The 19,194-nt window shown below is 42.4% G+C and overlaps 1 protein-coding gene across 6 annotated transcripts in view; it reads right to left on the bottom strand.

Moving 5' to 3' along the window:
* Positions 1-19,194, bottom strand: part of slc15a4 (solute carrier family 15 member 4) — a 45,496-nt gene that overhangs the window by 24,452 nt on the left and 1,850 nt on the right. For all 6 annotated transcript variants that reach the window (XR_012929071.1, XR_012929070.1, XM_076047219.1 and 3 more), the window contains exons 3-8: positions 16,677-16,969; positions 15,815-15,956; positions 15,498-15,575; positions 11,500-11,680; positions 7,733-7,894; positions 2,418-2,576 (exon numbers count right to left, since the gene is read on the bottom strand). Coding sequence is in view for 4 of the 6 variants with exons in the window: in XM_076047219.1 (XP_075903334.1) it covers positions 2,418-2,576; positions 7,733-7,894; positions 11,500-11,680; positions 15,498-15,575; positions 15,815-15,956; positions 16,677-16,969 (1,015 nt within the window). In the remaining 2 variants the exon portion in view is untranslated. The remainder of the gene's footprint in view (positions 1-2,417; positions 2,577-7,732; positions 7,895-11,499; positions 11,681-15,497; positions 15,576-15,814; positions 15,957-16,676; positions 16,970-19,194) is intronic.

Raw genomic sequence — 19,194 nt, 5'->3', positions numbered from 1 at the left:
GACATTTCACTCAGTGTGATCTAACACTTCACAAGCGGGACGCGAAGAATGTCGCCCCACTCGGAAAGTCCACACACGACCCAGACATCTGATAATAGATCAGTCAGGGCTTGAACGCCGGCCAAAGAAAAGGCAGGGGGGTAAAAAAAAAAAAATAAATAATGCCATTTCCTGCCGCGTGACCACAGCAGCCGACAAAAGCTGCCCACTTTTATGGTACTTCCACAAAGGCTGAATAAATTAAACGCAACAAAAGACATCCTGTCTTCTTTGTCAGGAATAATACCGGCCAGTGAGGAGGGAGTAGGCCGATCATTGATTGACTGGCGGAGGTTCAAGCAGTTTCGTGGTCTTTGTCAGGACAAGATGACATGATGCCCTAGTAGGCTAGTACAACATTACAAAGAAATAGAATGAGACAGACTACTCAGCCAAAAGTAAATGTCAAATATTTCTAGGAAGTACTTTAGTGACTGTTTTTTTTTTTTTTTTTTTTTTGCACGGTGTGTAAGCATTCAAAAAAGAGAACAAAAATTGAACTGCAACTACAATACAGTTTGTGCATTGTTGTATTTTAAAAACCTAGACACTGGCTAGCATTTACTTGACTGATTGTGTCAACAAACTGTAGCGACAGCCATTTAGTGACATTAAAGAGCCGGTCAAACGTCAAAAGACTGTCAGCAATTCATTGCAGATATACATTTGTTGTATTACTAAAACGCTGAACTGTACTTGCGGAGAGATGGAGAAAAATTAAACTGAGAGGGAAACTTTCCGACCCATATAGTCACCATAACTCACAGCAAATCCCCACGACACACTGGGGAACATTAGTGGAGGCAAGGCGGGGTGAGACGGAGCCGTGGTGTGACAGGAGTGTGATGCCAGACTAACAGTGGCATCCCCGTCTCATGCTGCAGGGGCAGCTTTACTTAAAAGGAAGCAGGGCTATGTAATCAGACCCCCAGTCTGTGATTAATGTTACTCATCTATCTTCGGGCCGATGCAGCTCAGTACAACTTAGCACAGTTCACCCGAGACGCTGTTTACCACACACCATTCCGCCTACAGCCATGGAAATAAGTTGAATCCATTACACCTTGAGAGCCACGAGACGAGCGAGCAGCAAACTCGAGAAACACACAAAAATAAACCTGCATGAGTCCTGTTTGAATTTGGCGTCTAACCTCCGTGCCTTTTACAGTGGCTAAGAGGAATTTTTTTTTTTTTTTTTTTTTTGCTCCATGTCTGCAGGTAATGTTTTTCAGAAGCTCCTTTTACACATATTCATTTGTTTTTTGCCGAATGAGGCGATTTCACACAGACAATGCTGATTCGGTTTTCGTTACGCCCCTGAAAAAGACGCTCCGCTGAGCAACGGATGGGTTTACCATGCACCTCGCAGTGCTAATATCACAAAAAAAAAAAATAATTAAAAAAAAAAATGCCTCCCTGCCTGTCAGTGCATCGTATTAATGAGCTATTAGTTGTTTGTGGGTGAACGTTTTACAGTGTTGGCTTGTTTGCTGCAAGCTCAGGGAAAAGTGCATCTGTTTTGGAAGCCCTTGCCCTGCAAGAAAGCCCATCCATCTGCTGCCACCACAAAACTATTTATTACACCACTCAGACAGATTTACACAAACCTTTTGTCGCGGGCCCAGACGTGTCTATTTATAATGCCAAAGACCCTTAAAACAGCGGTTGCCCGCTGCTCTGAGTGCAACCTTCCTCAAGTGGATTTTAAATCAGTAAAGGGCTCGGAGAATTCTTTAAGCGCGTCTCGGGAAATACATTTTCTGTATCAATTCTGTCTATCCGGCTTCCGCCACTCAATACGTTATTGATGTGCAAAGTCAGTGGCGCACTAACTGCAAGGCTGACAAGCGAGATGCTCGATAGGGAGGGATTATGGAAAGTCCTAAGAAAACTGCATGAGCGGAGATCAATCGCCTCAGGTATTTTAAAGGGGGAAGCATCATTCTCTTCTCGTTTAATGGTAGTGCGATTCCCATTAGTCTGCATGTTTGTCAATAATGCACGCGCGCACACACACACACACACACACACACACACACACACACACACACACACACACACACACACACACACACACACACACACACACACACACACACACACACACACACAAATCCATCAGAAATTTTGAAATTAGAATGAGTTGACATATTGGAAAGAAAAACTCTGTTAAGTTTGATGTACAGCTGTTTGACCTCATTACTCTCCATTAAAACCATCCCATTAAAGGGTAAAAAAAAATCATTTTTACTTTTCTGGAAACAAAGACGTTACCGTCTTCAGCTCATTCAAAATGTTTCAAGGTCAATGTTCCTTTTGCTTTCTACCTTTCGGGTCGTTCAACCCTTTTGACGTCACGGGCGGATGACATATCTTACCAAAGTCTTTGTGAGAGGACATCCAGCCAATCTCCTTGGTGGAGACAAGCGCCAACAGTCCAGAGCCGACAAAGGAGCCGATCCCAGAGAAGAAAAAGAAAAGACCCATAATGGCACTCTGCATGGCCTTGGGGGCTGCAGAATATGCAAACTCCAGACCTGGAACGAGAGGACAGGTGTGTCAGTGTAAGATCTCCACTTTAGATGAGACAAAATGACTGTTTGATACGGAACATTTTTGCCATTTCAGTAACGGCGCTGCAACTGATTTATTTGAGACTATTTACTTTCTAAAGTGACAATGACTTTTCCAGATTGCTTTTATTTAAGTGGCTGGGAGCAGAGGATATTTTTTTAGTGTTGGTTTTCTCCCTGATTTTTCTTTACTGATCTCTGTTCTGAATAGTAGCTATGCCGCTGTCCTCGGATGAAGAATCAGTTAGCTATGTTATTGCAGCACAACAATATCTTCAGGGTTTTTATATTTGTAGAAAGCGACTTTCTTTTCTCTTAAATATTGATCATGTGGTGTGCCAGTAGGAATGTTTTACAATAGTGCTGTTAAAAATATCGATATATCGATATTTTTTTTTTCTCGATACGGCAAATTAAAAAAGTACACAATTTGACTTCTCCGTAGTATCGATTTATCGGTACTCCATCGAGGTGACGTGCGGCGGCACCAACACACACACAAACACCCCGAGTGCTCCCTCCGCTACCTTCCTGCGAGGGAGTGGAGGGACGCGAAGAGACTTCCGGCGCAACTTCAGCGCGATCCCCTCCGCCCCCCGTCGACGAAACGTCCGCGTTTGCTCGTGTCTAAAATCGTATCGAAAATCAATACTTTCCTAAATATCCCATCAAAGTCTGAAATCCAGTATCGTGACAACACTATTTAACAAGCACAGAGGCGTCGCACAAACCCACGTGATATATCCACACCATTCACTTGGGCGGGGAGTTCTAAAAAAGGAGAGGCACCTTTCGACTCTAAGCAACCCAGAAACCATGCAAGGTTGGCACATTGTATGCAAAGCAAAAAAGCTACATTTTTAGGCTAAATCCAGGGGGAGCATACGGATCTGTAGTGACACTGTTAGACAGTATCTGTTGATACTGGTCTCCTGGGGATTTTTCTTTTTTTTTGGGGGGGGATTTTTTTTCTTTTTGTTGGAAAACACATCACAGTGTTTACGGTGTCTTGTAGAAATGGACAAAGTGAGGAAATGGGCACGGAAGCTGAGAGAATGGGATGGAGGGAGGAAGGCGGCAGGAAAAAAAAAACATCAAATATGTGTCTCTTCCGCGCAGAGATCTGTCTGCCTGCGAGCTGACATTGATAATTTCATGCCACCTCAGACATGTGATTTTTCAAATGAGCCCCTATAGCTACGTCTGTCGAGAGAGATTAGGGAGCTGCCGTTAAATATATTTCAGTTTTTAAGACCTCCACGGAGGAAACAGTGAGCAAATTAATATGACTGTTTCTTTGCGGATACCTGCATCGGCTGCGGAGGGGAAAAAAAAAAACATAACAAAAAAAGCCTCTGACGGAAAAAAGAATGAGATGAGATTGCGGTAAGGTTATTACTCAGTGGAAAACATAATTGACCTTTTCAGATGTTCACAACAATACGCATTGTTTATATCCTAAGCTAACCTTTTGATGGAAACAAATGGTCAATAGCTGTGCATATCACAAGAGGTTGCAAAGGTTGGTGAGGAATCTTTGATGCAACTGTGCATGTGAAAAGGGCTCAGGAGAGACCAACACGGCAACACAAAGTGAAATCCTGCTCTTGTCTGTCAGTGACAATATTAGAGAGAAGACGAGGGGGGAAAAAAAATCAATCAAAGTGAGGTGCAAGTCTTTCAACACACGCAAACAGTCTGACCTCTTTCCCAAAAGGCAATAATCTAAGAACAAAAGCATGAGATAGCGAGGCATGACATTTTAAATGTATGTATATATTTTTTTCCAACCTCCTATGGGCAATGCTGCAGGGATGATTGTTTCCTCTCAACAAATAATAATATAAGTGCAAGACATAATTAAAAGTACTGTAGGGAATAATTTTGCAAGTGTTTTGCATATCCTCGTTGCCTGAGCACAGGCAAAACTTGCACCCCAAAGCCGCCGAACACAGTCGTAACACATTGCTGGGATTGAAGCAACAGGGTTAGCCTAGATGGCAGCAGAGGTTTTTAAACAGATTTATTCCAAAAGGAAAAGACTTCAGGGAACCCCTTCCCCTAACAGGACATATGTCACAATTCTGCCAGCCAATTTTCCTTGAGGTAGGTCCAGTGGGAAGGTGTGCAAGGAGAAAAGTTTATTTTAAGGATCCCCGCAGCTTTGTTATGTGTGGATTTGACTTTCATAGGGGACCCCGGCAGTTCTGTGTGAACTCTGGCGCTCTAACGGAGTTCTTCCCAAGGACTTGACAATGCTCCCTTGCTTATTAAAACAAATTTTTGCTATCCGGGGTTTTTTTTTTTTTTTTAATTTAAAGATGATATATGCAAATGCGCCAACGATCCCCAGCGACTGGATTTGCTGGGTAAACGCTGCACCGTCATAGTGTGTGTGTGGGGGGGGGAGGTCTTTAATATTAATGGTGCACTTGTGATATAGAAATAGAAGTGAGCGCAGAATAGAAGGGCCTGCAACAACATGAGTTGTAGTAATAGGAGAATGACTCAATCACGGCCAGAGGCCTTAAATACATTTGCATCACTAAGATAATTGAGGCCTAAGGCCACGATAAGAGAAAACGACACTGAGTAAGAAAAGAAAATGATATATATATATAGAGAGAGAGCGAGATAGAGACAGAAATAAAACACAGAATACAGAAAAGGCACATTTCTGCTGTGCATCCTGGAGTGGAGAGTGGGATAAAAATGGGCCACAGCTGCCACAGTGCAACGCTCTATATTACATTAAGTGTTTTTCCTCTCACACTCCCTTCTTTTAATAAAGGAGAATATCGTTCCCGTTGTTTCCACTGTTGTCTCAGATTCTGTGTGCTAAAACCTGGTCCGGCATTAGACCAATTTCTCACTTTGACACATTATTACATTACTGGGACAATAAGACCTTACTTCTTATAGCTGTAAATGAAAAGACATTTCCTGTTAAGGTCAAGGCTCCCATACAGAGAAAGTGGAAGTAACAGCAAGGGCGAGGATCAGCTTTCATCCATAAAAGTATCAAAGCGAAGTTAGCGGCTGTCAGCTCCACCATGAACGATTCTGACCCGTTCTGACTCCGCGCTTTACTTTTTAATCATTTTCCTGACGAGAACATGAAACATTTCTCCGCAGAGAAGGAGGACTCTGTCAAACTTCCAGGAGAGAAAGAGAAAAGAAAATGTTCGTTTCCTCAAACTGGCAGGCGTTGGTCTAGAGGTGATTTTCTTTTTGAGTTATTTTGCACTTCCTAACTAATTACCAATTAAAAATGAGAAGACGTGACACCTCGTCACACTGGGAGTGCAAAACGAAAAGCAGCTGGGTGAGTGACATCGAGTTCAAGTAAAACATGTTGTCATCTTTAAACTGTCGGAGATGTCTGGTGTTAGACCACGACAGGTGAAAAATCATTCTGAGAAAAATTTCACTTTCCTCCAAAAGCACCCGCTTCCAGTTGTGACCGTGAGCCTATTTTCAAATGTCATTCATTATGAAAGACCAACTTTGTGGAATATCTTTGAAAATATGAAACTACACTAATCTAAATGTAATAATAATTTAAAAAAAAACAACAACATTGAGGCGTTTTGCAAATATGAAAAACTCTATAAAATGTAAGAATAAGAGCAATCATTAAAATAAGTGGGTGACTTTGACCGGATAAAAAGCATTGAAAACCTTGGCAACCAGGAAAGAAAGAGAATGTGCAGTGAATGCTTCTTTTGATTCCACTATGTTGTTGATGCCTTCCAGAATATAGTGCAAGCATGTTTAGACAGCATTTCGGCACTAGATTAATATTCTTTACTCTAAACATAAATCCAATTAAAGAGATATAAATGTAGAGCAGGGCAGAGGGATGGTGAAACAGAGGAAGACAAATCTCATATTTTTGAAGTAAACTGCCTCACTATAATGAAAAAGAAAAAAAAGATCTGTTTAAGGAGAATTTTAGCAATGGACTTTAACTAGGAATGGTTTATTTGCTGAGCTCGCTCACAAAACACTATTTGGAAATGGGTGTTTTTCAAATGAAAAAAGCGTGCCAATAAAGGATCAATTTGGATTTTTCAAGTATCCTGTTGTCATCTGCTCTTCTCTTATTTAAAGTGGCATCTCCAAATGGGACGGGAGATTGCAGCCTGTGATATGTGTGTTATCACACGGCTCACTCCAATTACGTGGCTTTATTGAGATATGTGCCACTGTAGCCTTCGGCCTGCCACCTTAATACTCCAACAGAGATTAATCTCATTCCGAGTGAGACATTCATCGACCTGTGTATTTTTAATACCTGCAGTCATTACTATTTTTTTCCCCCTCTTTTCTTATCAAATTCTCTGCGTATTCAACCGTAATATGTCCCCATGAAAAGCTGTGGGAGGTTTGCAGCTATGCAAATCGAGTCATTCCAAATTGACTAAAACCTGCGCCAACACAATTTGTCATTGTTATCTCGACCTGACTGCGATTACGATTGCATGATATTCATAGCGCCGTGTGTCAATATTGTGTTCGCCAGAGACGGGGAGGTGAAAAGTTTACTTTATGTGCTATGTCGTCTGAGTGCACCCTCTGGGAAACATGCTACAGTGAAGGCACATGCCAGCGTATCCATGCATCTAATTATGTTCTGTATCTGCTCAGCAGAGAGAGAGAGAGAGAGAGAGAGAGAGAGAGAGAGCGAAAGAGAAAAAAAACTGCCTCTCTATGAACCAGGTCCGTAGCTGGAAGGAAAGGTACAGCCAACATCATCATTTTAATTCTAAAAGGTTACCGGTCCTCACCTTATTTATAAAACGACCCATTACTGAACATGTCTTGCCGAGGTGGATAATCAATTATCGATCGACTTCCTGGGCTATTTGCTCTTGACTACAACCCGCAAACACATTAAGCCGGCGCAGCCGGCACTGAATCAAACTGGCTGTTCAAAAAGAGATTTACACATCAGTCACCGTTGTCTTTGCGCCGAGAGGAATGGCACCATTAACTTCATTAAGGCTTCGCGCGAAGGCAAAGCGGTCAAACTCGGGAGCGCGTGGCTCCCCGGCAGGTTGACACTGGAGGTTTCCAGATGAACACAATGAGGCGGTGCAGGTGACGGACAACCGTACCTGCAATGCTGGCAAAGATTTCGCTGATTCCGATCAGCACATACTGAGGCACTTGCCACCATATTGGCAAATCTGCCACGTAGTAGGTAACGTTGCCAAGCACCTGGTCAATGGTGCCGTTCGGGGACTGGACGATCTCCAGCCGTTTGGTTTCCAGTATACCTGACGGGACAGACACGCAGAAAAATTAACAGTGTAGGTAAAAAAAACAAGACATCTTTTAACACAATACATTTCAGCAATATTCCCTACGCCCTTTTTGTAAATATTGAAATACTTTTAAATTTTGTAAACAATGCAAAAAATAAATAAATAAATAAAATGTTGAGGAACATTTAATTTTACTCATATTCAATAACCTCGGTTTTGAAGAAGCATAAATGAAGCTTTGTCTTTATATTCTGTTGCAAGTACCTAAAAAAGGTGTTCAGTTCATCCCAGGCAGTTAGCGGCTACCATGTAATTATCATCATTTGACATGCAAGAGTCTCCCCTGGATCAGTATGAAATAACACAAAATTAAAAAATGAACCTTAAGACATCACCTAAGAAAAACTGCCAAGATTACATGACATGAGGACAGTTTATGAAGCGTCTAATTACTTCTAACGCTACCCCACACTTCATTTAGGTCACACGATACACTTGTATATTGTGGCAGCTAATAATGGATGAGTGCAGACAGCTCCATAAAGAGCAGCAAGAAGTTGTCATCAAGCCCCGGCTGCCTTCCAAAGGCTGTATGTGATGGCTATTTTCATGTAACCCCGCAGCTATTTCCAGATAACTCCCAGAGACAACCTCCTATCACAACTGCACTTAATGCTGTATTAGAGAGGAGTTGCAGCCCTTGTAATCCGACTATCCCATAATACCAGGCGTCCATCTCAAACAGTGCAGCCACTGAGCTGCCCAGGGCGACTTTCGCAACCAACACACATCACTGGTTTAGTTTTTTTTTTTTTTTTTCTCGCTCTCTCTCTCCTCTGCCCTCCACACATCAGACAATCCAGTGTGATCCCTTGCAATTCTGCTCCAGCACTGGTTTAAAAATAAATAAATAAATAAAATTAAAAAAAAGGCGATGGCACTGGACACCTAAACGCTGTCCAGATTAATCCGGAGCAGATTAGCACATCACGGAGCGAGTATTTTATAAAATACGCTACTGAAAAAATAAATAGAAAAAAGATAGAAAATTGAAAGTTTCATAGGCAGGACATTTTCAGTGCTAAGCCGCGCTGTGTGGCCGATGTATGTTGGACCCACATTGGAAGGAGATCAGTAACAGTCCACTATCAACTCGACAGCATTTCTTCAGCTGCCTTTGGACCTCCAGCTGTTTTCAAGACATGGGTGACACTGAATCACCCATGTCTTGAAAACCTTATTATATCATATATAATTTTTTTTTTTTTTTCTGCACCAACAGGACACAGTTCTGCACATTTCTATTGATGAAATCGATTCAAACGCTGAACAACACCACCAGCAGTGTGGTCCGTGCTGTGGATGCCGCCATGTGTTGGACTGCATACTGTCCGTCCGGGCAGGAGATGCCACACACCAGCATCCAGTTGTCTGGTTGTGAACACAACATGATTTTAGCTGGTGGCCAGATGCAGATAAGCACAGGGAGGAAAAAAAAACAAACAAACAAAACAAAACAAAAAAAATAAATCTGTGATGTACAGCAGACGGAGACGCTGGCCAAAATGTAGCAATGGTGGGGAGAGAGAGCTGATCTGTGGAACTGAATTGGGGGAAGATCAGTAATATCGGAGCTCATTAACAGGCACACGTTTAATTCAATGTTTCCTTTTTCAATCCCAAAGAAAAAAAAAGGCCAGAGCCATGCAGCACTGCATCGCTTGTGTATTCGCATTGTACGCTGTGACCGATGGCCGTACCACTGCACCACCGTAAACCTTTTCTCTCCACTCTCAGGGCTCAAAATTGCTTTCCGCAATATTCATTCGACTTTATTTAGGCTAAATTCAAATGCGGGGATTGCACTTTCACTCAAGGAGCCAAAATGGAAAAGTAAATACCTGAATGGCTTTTGCACACGAGTCATTTACATTGAGGCACTTATTTTTTTCTCCTGGAAATGCTGCTGCGAAGAAAATAGTGCTTCAAATCAACTGTACAGATAAATTAGATCTGGTGAATGAAGCTTTCGCCTTATCCAGGTGATTAAAGAAGATATATCGGATGGGCAAAGTCAAATAATAATAATAAGTCTAATCTATCCATGTTTTCTATTTTGCTAATTAAAAACACATTTTCAAGATAAGCAGGAATTAAATATATTTTTTCGAATATTGGTGCTGAAACACAATTAAATCATTTCGCTAGCTAATGTAGTCTGCTCATAAGGGACCACTGAGGATCAACCTTTATGGGCTGGCATAAGAAACATTATTTTTTTTACATGATTTTGAATTTCGGTCAAATGAGATGAGCGTTCATATTTGAATATATTTCGAAATTCATTGGGCTATGAACAGACCATGAGAATGGCAGTTGTTAGTGGAAACTCCTTACACTTGTGCTGGCTTGCCAAGACGCATGTAAAGAGGCAAGAATTTCAAAATCACGGTCCTTCAGTGCGAACCAACCGTTGCTAAATGGAATAACAGAGAGGGTTATCAGACGACGTCCAACTTATTCAAATGCATTAATCCCTAAGTGATCTTGGTGCAATTTGAATGTGCAAACACACAACAAACAAACAGTACCTTAATTAGCTGTACAAACTGTTTTCAGATTAGCAGCAACAGTCAATAACTGAAAGGTCACAGATGGCAAAATGTATTCTGCAGATATCCTGTGTGCCTGAGAAGGGGCAGGAGGGGGGGGAGAGAGAGATCTGCGGTTCCAGAAAATGCACTGTGCATCGATTCTCTGCGCTGCTGATTTGCTTTCTTCCCGCCTCAAAGCTTGTCTCTCCAAAAAACATTTTATACTGGATGTATCAATGCAGCAGCGGCAGCAGATACTGACAGGACAGCCTCAGACTCTATTTCCAAAATAATCCACAGGCTGTGAAGGAACTGAATGTGACTGAGCAGCACTGCCGCATACGGGAGCACTCGCGACCAAAAAAGGTGCCGCAGCCCCACTTTTCACCCAGAGGGAAAATAAAACATCAAGGTGCGACGATACAGTGGATGCATGTGTGACGGATTATCTGCCAAAAGCCCAACACGGCAAAAACAAATTAATAAAAGACAAACAAAACAAACAAAACAAAAAACAACCACCGACCACAAGCCAAATTCAACTACAACTTCAGTTTGTTCCCGATTGATGTGTTTGAACCAGATTCTAAAGTGTTTCCATATTATGTAAACACTTTAGAATCTCATTTTAACACATACTATGAAAACACTTTTGAATCTGGTTCAAACACATCAGTCGGGTACAAACATGAGTTTGTTCCCGACTGATGTATTTGAACCAGATTCTAAAGTGTTTCCATATCATGTAAACACTTTTGAATCTGGTTTAAACACATATTATGAAAATACTTTCGAATCTGGTTCAAACACATCAGTCGGGTACAAACATGGGTTTGTACCAGACTGAGCCCTAACAAATTTACTGTCATATCAACATAATGGAGACGTTGCCCTACATCTGCAGAATGCACCGTCTGTCTGTACTGAATGCATGGGGCATCTGCCACCACCAAAAGTTGTGTTGCTTCCTCTGCGTTGGCCAGGCGGACTGAGAGAAGCTGGATGTGGCGTGCGCTCGCTCACCCGCCGCCACGGCCGACCACATGACAAAGAACATCCCCACCGCGATCCTCTTCAGGGAGGAGGGCAGCAGGCCACGGCGCTTCAGGATGGGGTCCACCACTTTGTCCTTCAGGGGAATTAGCATGAGGATGAGCACAGCGTCGAACATGGTGAGCCAGGCCGCCGGGAAGCGAAACGTCATCTGATCCACAAGGGAAAGACGGACAGAGTGAGAGAGAGGGAGAGAGAGAGTGTGGAAAGAGCAACAAAGGCATGACAATTAGAGGAGAACATCCGTGCATCTCAACACGGTTCTACCAGCCATCATATGCATATGTGAGGAGAGAGCAGGCACACGAGGCTTCACATTACTTTAGCACCCCCAAGTGGTCTAAACAGTACATAATGGAATAAAAAAAAAATGTTTTGACAACACATAGGAGGGTGCATTTTCAAACAACTAACCTAACATCTATTACACAAGGCGTAATAAATACAGTGTCTTCAGAATCCCTTTTTATATTCATTCATTCATCTTCTATACCCGCTTATACCTATTCAGCGTCACGGGGGTCTGCTGGAGCCTATCCCAGCTGTCTTAGGGCGAAGGCAGGGTGACACCTTGGACAAGTCGCCAGTTCATCGCAGGGCCACATAAACAGACAACCATTCACACTCACATGCACACCTACGGACAATATAGAATGTTCAATTGACCTCACATGCATGTTTTTGGACTGTGAGAGGAAGCCGGAGAACCCGGAGAGAACCCACGCTGACACAGGGAGAACAACACAACACAGAAAGGTCGCAGGCCCGGGCCCCGGAATCAAACCCACGACCTTCTTGCTGTGAGGCGGCAGCGCTAACTACTGTGCCACCGCCCCCCTTATTATATTTCAAACAAATTAGCAACTCCACCACACACATTTTCTGCATTATACCAGTGTATTATACTGATGATGACTCAGATAGGTTACACTACTTGCACATTTAAAAGAATGGAAAAAAAAGACCCTTGACAGGTCAATGTAAATTAACTTGTTTGTATTTATTGTCTGTTTTTGAGTTGCAAAAACTCACACTGTGTTTGCACACGCAGTGTCTTGTTGCAGACCTCGTGCCATGTTCAGTTTCACTCCACCAGGTGGCTTTCACTCCTTACAGCTTTTCACCAAGCAGACTTCACAGATTTGGGGAATATAGCCCGATTGTATGGTAGAAGAAAACTTGAGACCTGTTGAGCAGGTTTTACTATTGACAGCAAACTGGCTCTAGTGTCAAGACTACAGACGGAAATACGTATCTTTGCTGAATTTGATCTATTAATGTATGGGGCATTTTTTTTTATTATTATCATTTATGGTGGGATTGAAGTAAAAATTACCTCCTTAGCAAAAATCTGTTTCATAAAAATGAAATGTGTTGAGAGTATTATGGCAATGAATCCCCCTGTCCATTAATTCAATAAGAAGAACACACGACCAATGTGTCAGAGTATTCAACAAAAAAACAGTTTCAAGCGCTGCAGTGTCGCGTGTGACAGAAACACAATGCGACTGTACAGCAGCAGCGAAAGACATTTCAGTGAAAATCCATCCCATCCATCCACAAAGAATGTAAACCGTCACCGTGAGAGGCAGCAGCTGTTTTAAAGGTGCTCTCTACACTCCACATTCAATAGCACCATCAGAGCGCCTGACATGTCTCTGGTTCAACACTTCTAATTGCATCATCCTTTTTCTTAAATTGACTTCCTACATCTTGGAGTAATTGCAGGCAATCTATCAGTTCCTTGGAAACGATATTCATCCTGTTTGCACATCATCATATTTAAAACGCCGCGGCTCACTAAGTGAGGATGTTTTTTTTGTTTGTTTGTTTGTTTGTTTGTTTGTTTTTGCCAAGCAAAGCCCGGCATCGGTGATGGAGGCCCAGGTTAGAGCCGGGCATGATGCTCTTCCCTGCTTCCCCAATGGGAAAATATGCCTGATGTAATGAATGGAATGGGCATCCTGTTGCACGTTGCATGTTACAAACTGATTCTGTTTGTGAGTCATGGATATTTTTTTTTTTGTTTGATTTCAAGTTCGTTTAGGCTTTGTGTTGTCAGGCTAAATTAATAAAGAAAGAAAAACCCTGATGAGAAAAATAAAAACGAAGCTGGCAACAATTCAGGCTGCGCACATACTGTCGATAAACACATTTTATACGGTTTATACTCTCCCGTGAATTTTGTTTATCAACTTGTCTCCTCTTGTTGATAAATCAGTTCCTGCAGTCAGTTGGGTTTTTGTTTTTTTTAGATGATTCTTTGAACGACAGCGGCTTTTATAGAGAATATTAATAAGGACGTAATAAATAATACTAAGATTAATTAATTTATACATAATTATAGCATTATACATTTCTATTTTACAATGCATATAAACGTAACTAAAAAAAACTAATGAGTTGAACAATATACAAAACAAACTGTCATATACAAAAAAAAAAGATCATCTGAATATCAGCTTCACTACATTCATTCCCGTCCTCCAGCTTATAGCTTATATATCTTCATTAGAGTGAGTTGCCTCTTTGAGGTGGTTACATTTGTACTCTCACTCTTGAAAGAAAAGAGAGGAAGCATCTAATTTTCACTTCTGTTATCGGTGTTAAAAAAGGTTAAAAAAAAAACCCTAGTTCTGTTTTCCTGAACATTCAAAAAGAAGACGGGTGGTGGCGGTGGTGGAGGAGGAGGGGGCAGGGGGGTGAATAAATGTGGTGTCATTATGGTGTAGTGGAAAAACAAAACAAAACAATTTGCTTGTTTGTTACTACACACAGCCTACATCTGTAGTCTGTCAACTACATATTAAAACGGCAAAAAGGATCATTGTGGATGTCGCTGATTGTAAGATTCTTCATATAAATCAAGAACGTAACAATTAACAACTCTGAAAAAAGAAAAAAGCTGGAAGTCCTTCAAACAAGCTAGACCTAAAAGATGATGTATATTTGCTCCATAGTGACTCAGTGTGCTCACTGGTGTGACCTAATAGCTCGCAGCTATTTTATCAACCAACAGGCCAAGCTCGTCTGTGTTGTGTGAGTGTTAAGTACGGCATTTCAGCCAATGCATTCCCATACAAAGTAAACATGCTACTAAAAGTCCAAACAGATTTTGGATAATAAGCTTCACAATAGAATCATCTGGCCATCACGCAGTTCACCTCCGCTCAACACTCAAAGTAAGTCTGAGCCAGAAATAGCTGAGCGCAGATGCAAGGCCTTGTGGTTTTGGCGCCGCTCCGACATTTGGTTGGCGTTACACAATCGCGAGCGAGGGGTTTTTCACCGGTGGCGTGACGCTGTGCCGAGTGTCAAACCTCTTTTGTCTCTCCCTAGCAGAGAACGCAATGAGCAAATGTGACAATGAGTCTGTCCGCTGTCATCAGAATTGTACTTCAAACTTTGTGTAAATGAATCGGTGCAAATGGTTCCTGCAAAGATTAGCGTTCATTTGACACAGCAGCAGCCTCCGCTCTGAACTACACACCCTCAGGAGTTCAATTAGTCACATTTACTTTTGTTTTGGCCTTGTTCTATTTTTGTTTATGTTTTTTTGTCTTTGTTTTTGTTTTTTGTACACATAAACAAAGGCCCTGACTTACACACATTCAGAGAGAGTTACTGAACAGCGTTGCCGCACAGGTACAAACAGATCTGCAGGCTGAAGCAAAGATCTGATTTAATCCCCAGGGCATTACAGACCTTTGCCGATGCCTCCAGCTGTTGCCTACCATGTGTGTCTGTGACCTACTGACTTGTTTCTTTTTAGCATTAAAATCTAGCTCTAACCTAGTTCTGCGCCGCCAGGTGGTATACACAAACCGGTATCTGCTAGTTGGTGCTTTCTTAACAAGGTTTGTACATTTAATTCAAGAAAATGCAAACTGAACTAAATTAAATTGTAATTTCCATAATCATTAGCTAATTCCAATTGAAACAATTGGACAGCCAGTACTTGAGTTTACCTTTTCAGAGTCGCTTTTTGTGGAAGGTATACCAGGAATGGTCAGATGTAGGCCCTGTAGGATGTAGGTGGTCTGCATCTGCAAGAACGAGTTTGGATTCCTCAGCACAGGGCGAGGTTGCCGTTTATGAGCGCCACGTAACACAAGCAAAATTCCTCTGCAGCGTTTAAGAGGAAAACTGTCTGCATGCATGTCAACAAACAATGTCCAGATCAGCATTCGGAGAATTTATATCAGTCAGTCAGTCTCTCATATTTTCTTCTGTTGCCAGGGTGAATCACATGATTGTGGTTTTTACTAGAAACAGAGGATCTTACCTGGAAGTAAACAGTCCAGTAAGGGATGAGGGCAAGAAAAACAGGAAGGACTTTCATCAGCGACTTCACATCTTCTACTTTCTCTTCCGGGAATTTCCCTCCATAAGTCACTTTGGCACTGTCCAGTAGCATCGGTTTGTTCCTTGGGTGATTTATGGAAGACAAACGTAAACCAACTTCAGAATGAAACTTTTTAAAAAGGTGTAATTGAAAGAATCAAATAAACAAATATTACTTTTGGATTCAAAGAATCCGGCTGCACTTTTTAGTGAACATTTAGCCTTTAGCACTTCTAAAGATAACAAGAAGAAGAAAAAAATCATTCTAAATCCTATAATCCTCATCTCTGGAGAAAGTGTATTAATAAGGAATTCCTGAAAGGCAACTAAAAATATTCAATGTCGAGCTTTGAAACCAATTGTGCTACTTTGCTTCAAAGTCATGAACGGCACTTTAGAATAAGTTTCCACTGCAGGGAATAACGATGAATGTCTGGACCGGTGGGGGGAAAAAGGAATTACACAGGGGGGGGAAGAGAGAAGAATTCAGCAGGAAGGTCTACCACCAACACCTGCCTGTTATTTCTCTGAATTTGAGCCATCATCCCACTGAACTTTGCCATGAACAAAACGCTTTGTTGCACAGCTGGGGAAGAGCCTTCCCACAGAGAGCGGCGAGGCTTTCGCTGCACACTGGATATTATGAGCGTGCTTTGTCATTGAGGGGTGGGGGGACAAAAAAAATCCACTTTATTTGCTTGATGTTGCATTTTTATGCGACCTTTGTCACCTCTCGGCACGATGCGCTCGAATAAAAAAATAGAAATAACAAGTGGCTCGCGGGGGACGCAGCCGGCTCTTACCGAGGCGGGTTGGGCGCGGCCGGTTTCTGGGAGCAGCATGCGGAGCCCAGGATCCTGAACATGTCGGTGAAGGCGCTGCCATCGGCGGGCTTGGTGATGAAGACGGATCGGCCCACGAGGAAGACTAGGAAGGAGACGCCCAGGCACACGGTGGGGATGATGTAGCCCAGGTAGAAGCTGAAGTTCTGCTGGATGTAGGCCACGCCCCCCAAAGAGAGGATGGCCCCCAAGTTGATGCACCAGTAGAACCAGTTGAAGAACCTGCGCGTCGCCTCCGGTCCTCTGTCCTTGACCTAAAGAAACGCACGGAGACAGATACGGTTTTTGTTCTCATGCAGGGAAATTTGGACTTAGTCATCATTTTTGGCACAGGCATGACAAGCAGTGGTGGACAAGACCAAACACACTAAACAGTTACAAGTGCTACATTTCTTCCCTTTTTCCCCCCCTTTTATGAGAATTGCTATGGAAATACCTGACAACATTAACGCTGGTGCAGTCTTGGGTTGGATTTTTGTTTTCTTGCACACTGTTCATTACGACTTAAATAGAAAAGTTGGGTTTTGTGGTGTTTACCCAAGTACCAAAGATTAATATTGTTACAACCCATAAAATAATAAACATTTGTGAGCAGAACGTTGTGGCATCCATAGCCAAGACACCGAATTGTCATGGAAGATCACTAAAAACCTAAATCGGCACAGCTAAAACAAGCCAACGTGAGTCTATACTTCCATACTATCCTTCCATCGCACGACTGGTTGCACAGCGCAGATTCAATCTTCAGCAGGACTCCTAAGCATAGAGTGAGGGGGAGGGAGGGGGAAGACGCCCGTCAGCACTTAAAGCCTAATGATTTACATGCTTCCATGTCAACCAGGCATCACCGAGCAGGTGCGAACACTCACTTAGCTCTCCGTGAACCGCATGAACAACATCGCAAGGACATGCTGGTGGAGCTCCACGTCTACAAGTGTGAGGATTTGGCAGTGTGCGCAGCCTCCTCCTGCGTTCGCTGCAAGGCTCCTGCAGTTCCCATGCCTGCGCTTGTATTGTCAATATTCACCTCACCGTGCAAGAGTGTTGGCAGCTAAAGTCCCCCAGCACGCTGACCCCTTGAGTGATGCAGCAGTGCGGCAACATTTTTAGACACACCTTGCAGGAACGAAACAAAAACAAAAAGGCCAAACTACACAGCGGTGCCGCTGGTGACGGTTGTCTGTTTGACGAGGCCTGTGAATGTGGAAACCAGTGAAAGCAGTTGCAGTTTCGCCTCTGTGTGGCCGGCCTACACTATATAACAAATCTCTCGAAACTCTAACCTGGAGGGGCTGCCAATCTTTTAGAAACATTGACAGGATGGGTCTCACATTTCTTTGAATTGGAGAGGGATTGAAAGACAAACACCAATACTCTGGGATTCCCATTAGCTTTGCCTTGTGGAAGTGAACGCCGTGTGAAAAAGACTGCGTGATTACTGCAGCAGCCCCTTAATTCCATATCACCCTGAGCCTTATGCCGCACACCCTCTTATTCCACCCTCATCTCCAGCCTTCTCTTAGAGGAAAGGGCAAAAAAAAACAAACAGATAAAATAAATTCCAAACAAACTCAAACTTTCGATTAGTTATGCACTAACCGTAGATTCACAAGGGAAGTCGAAACCATAATTACTAAATCAGCCGGAAATTCACTTAAACCATTTTACAAGGGAACATTCTAGATGTTTTCCTGGAATGGAAACGATCCATCTTTCATACACAGTTATCCCTGCGGAGGAGAAGATTTTATCAGTGTGTGATGAAGTGGACGCTTCCTTTAAATTTCAGCACAAAAGAAAAAAAAAATGGAGTCCACCCTCGATTAAAAGTAAATGTGAGATAATGTCAACGCGTTCAAACTGACCAACGCAGAGAATAAATCTCTCCGTGGTTTTCTTGCCGCAGCAGCGCAGCATGACTGGAAAAATTAATCAACACACCTTGAGCTGACCACCTGACTGAGACTTCCTCAAACCGTAAACGGCCGTAGAAAACGAAAGACACACAGAGAAAGCGGGGAGTTTCGGTTGTGCTCTTCGCACAAGATAATTCAGGCTCAAATGCCAATTTCTCCTCCAGCCTATCGGCAAAGACGAGCATCTCACGTATTGGCTCGTTTGAGTTTGCAGCATTCATCAGACGGAAGCCACGATGACTAAATTCTACAGCGATCATTGGCTGATGTTGATTACGCCCGCCACTTGATCTTCTTAGCCCACTGGAAGATTAAAAAAAAAAAACTTTTTTTTTTTTGATTAGCCTTGTACTCGAGAGCATGACTAAATTTTAAAACTGATAAATCAAAAGCAGATGCCTGATTTGTGACAAATGCTGCTCTTGGATTTGAATTTACATTTGATTTTTAAATGACTGACGGGAAATGTGACCCACGTTGTTGATCTATGGCTCAGCAAGTTTGCCTTCTTTTTACTATCTATGAGCTGTATAGTTCATAGTGAAGTCTATAATGTTCTCTCT

The sequence above is a fragment of the Nelusetta ayraudi genome, unplaced genomic scaffold, assembly GCF_046127955.1.
Source record: "Nelusetta ayraudi isolate G7.1 ecotype Tasmania unplaced genomic scaffold, CSIRO-AGI_Nayr_v1 ptg000092l, whole genome shotgun sequence".
NCBI lineage: Eukaryota > Metazoa > Chordata > Actinopteri > Tetraodontiformes > Monacanthidae > Nelusetta > Nelusetta ayraudi.
Note: the sequence above shows the minus strand (reverse complement) of the source record. Positions and strands in the feature narration are given on the sequence as shown.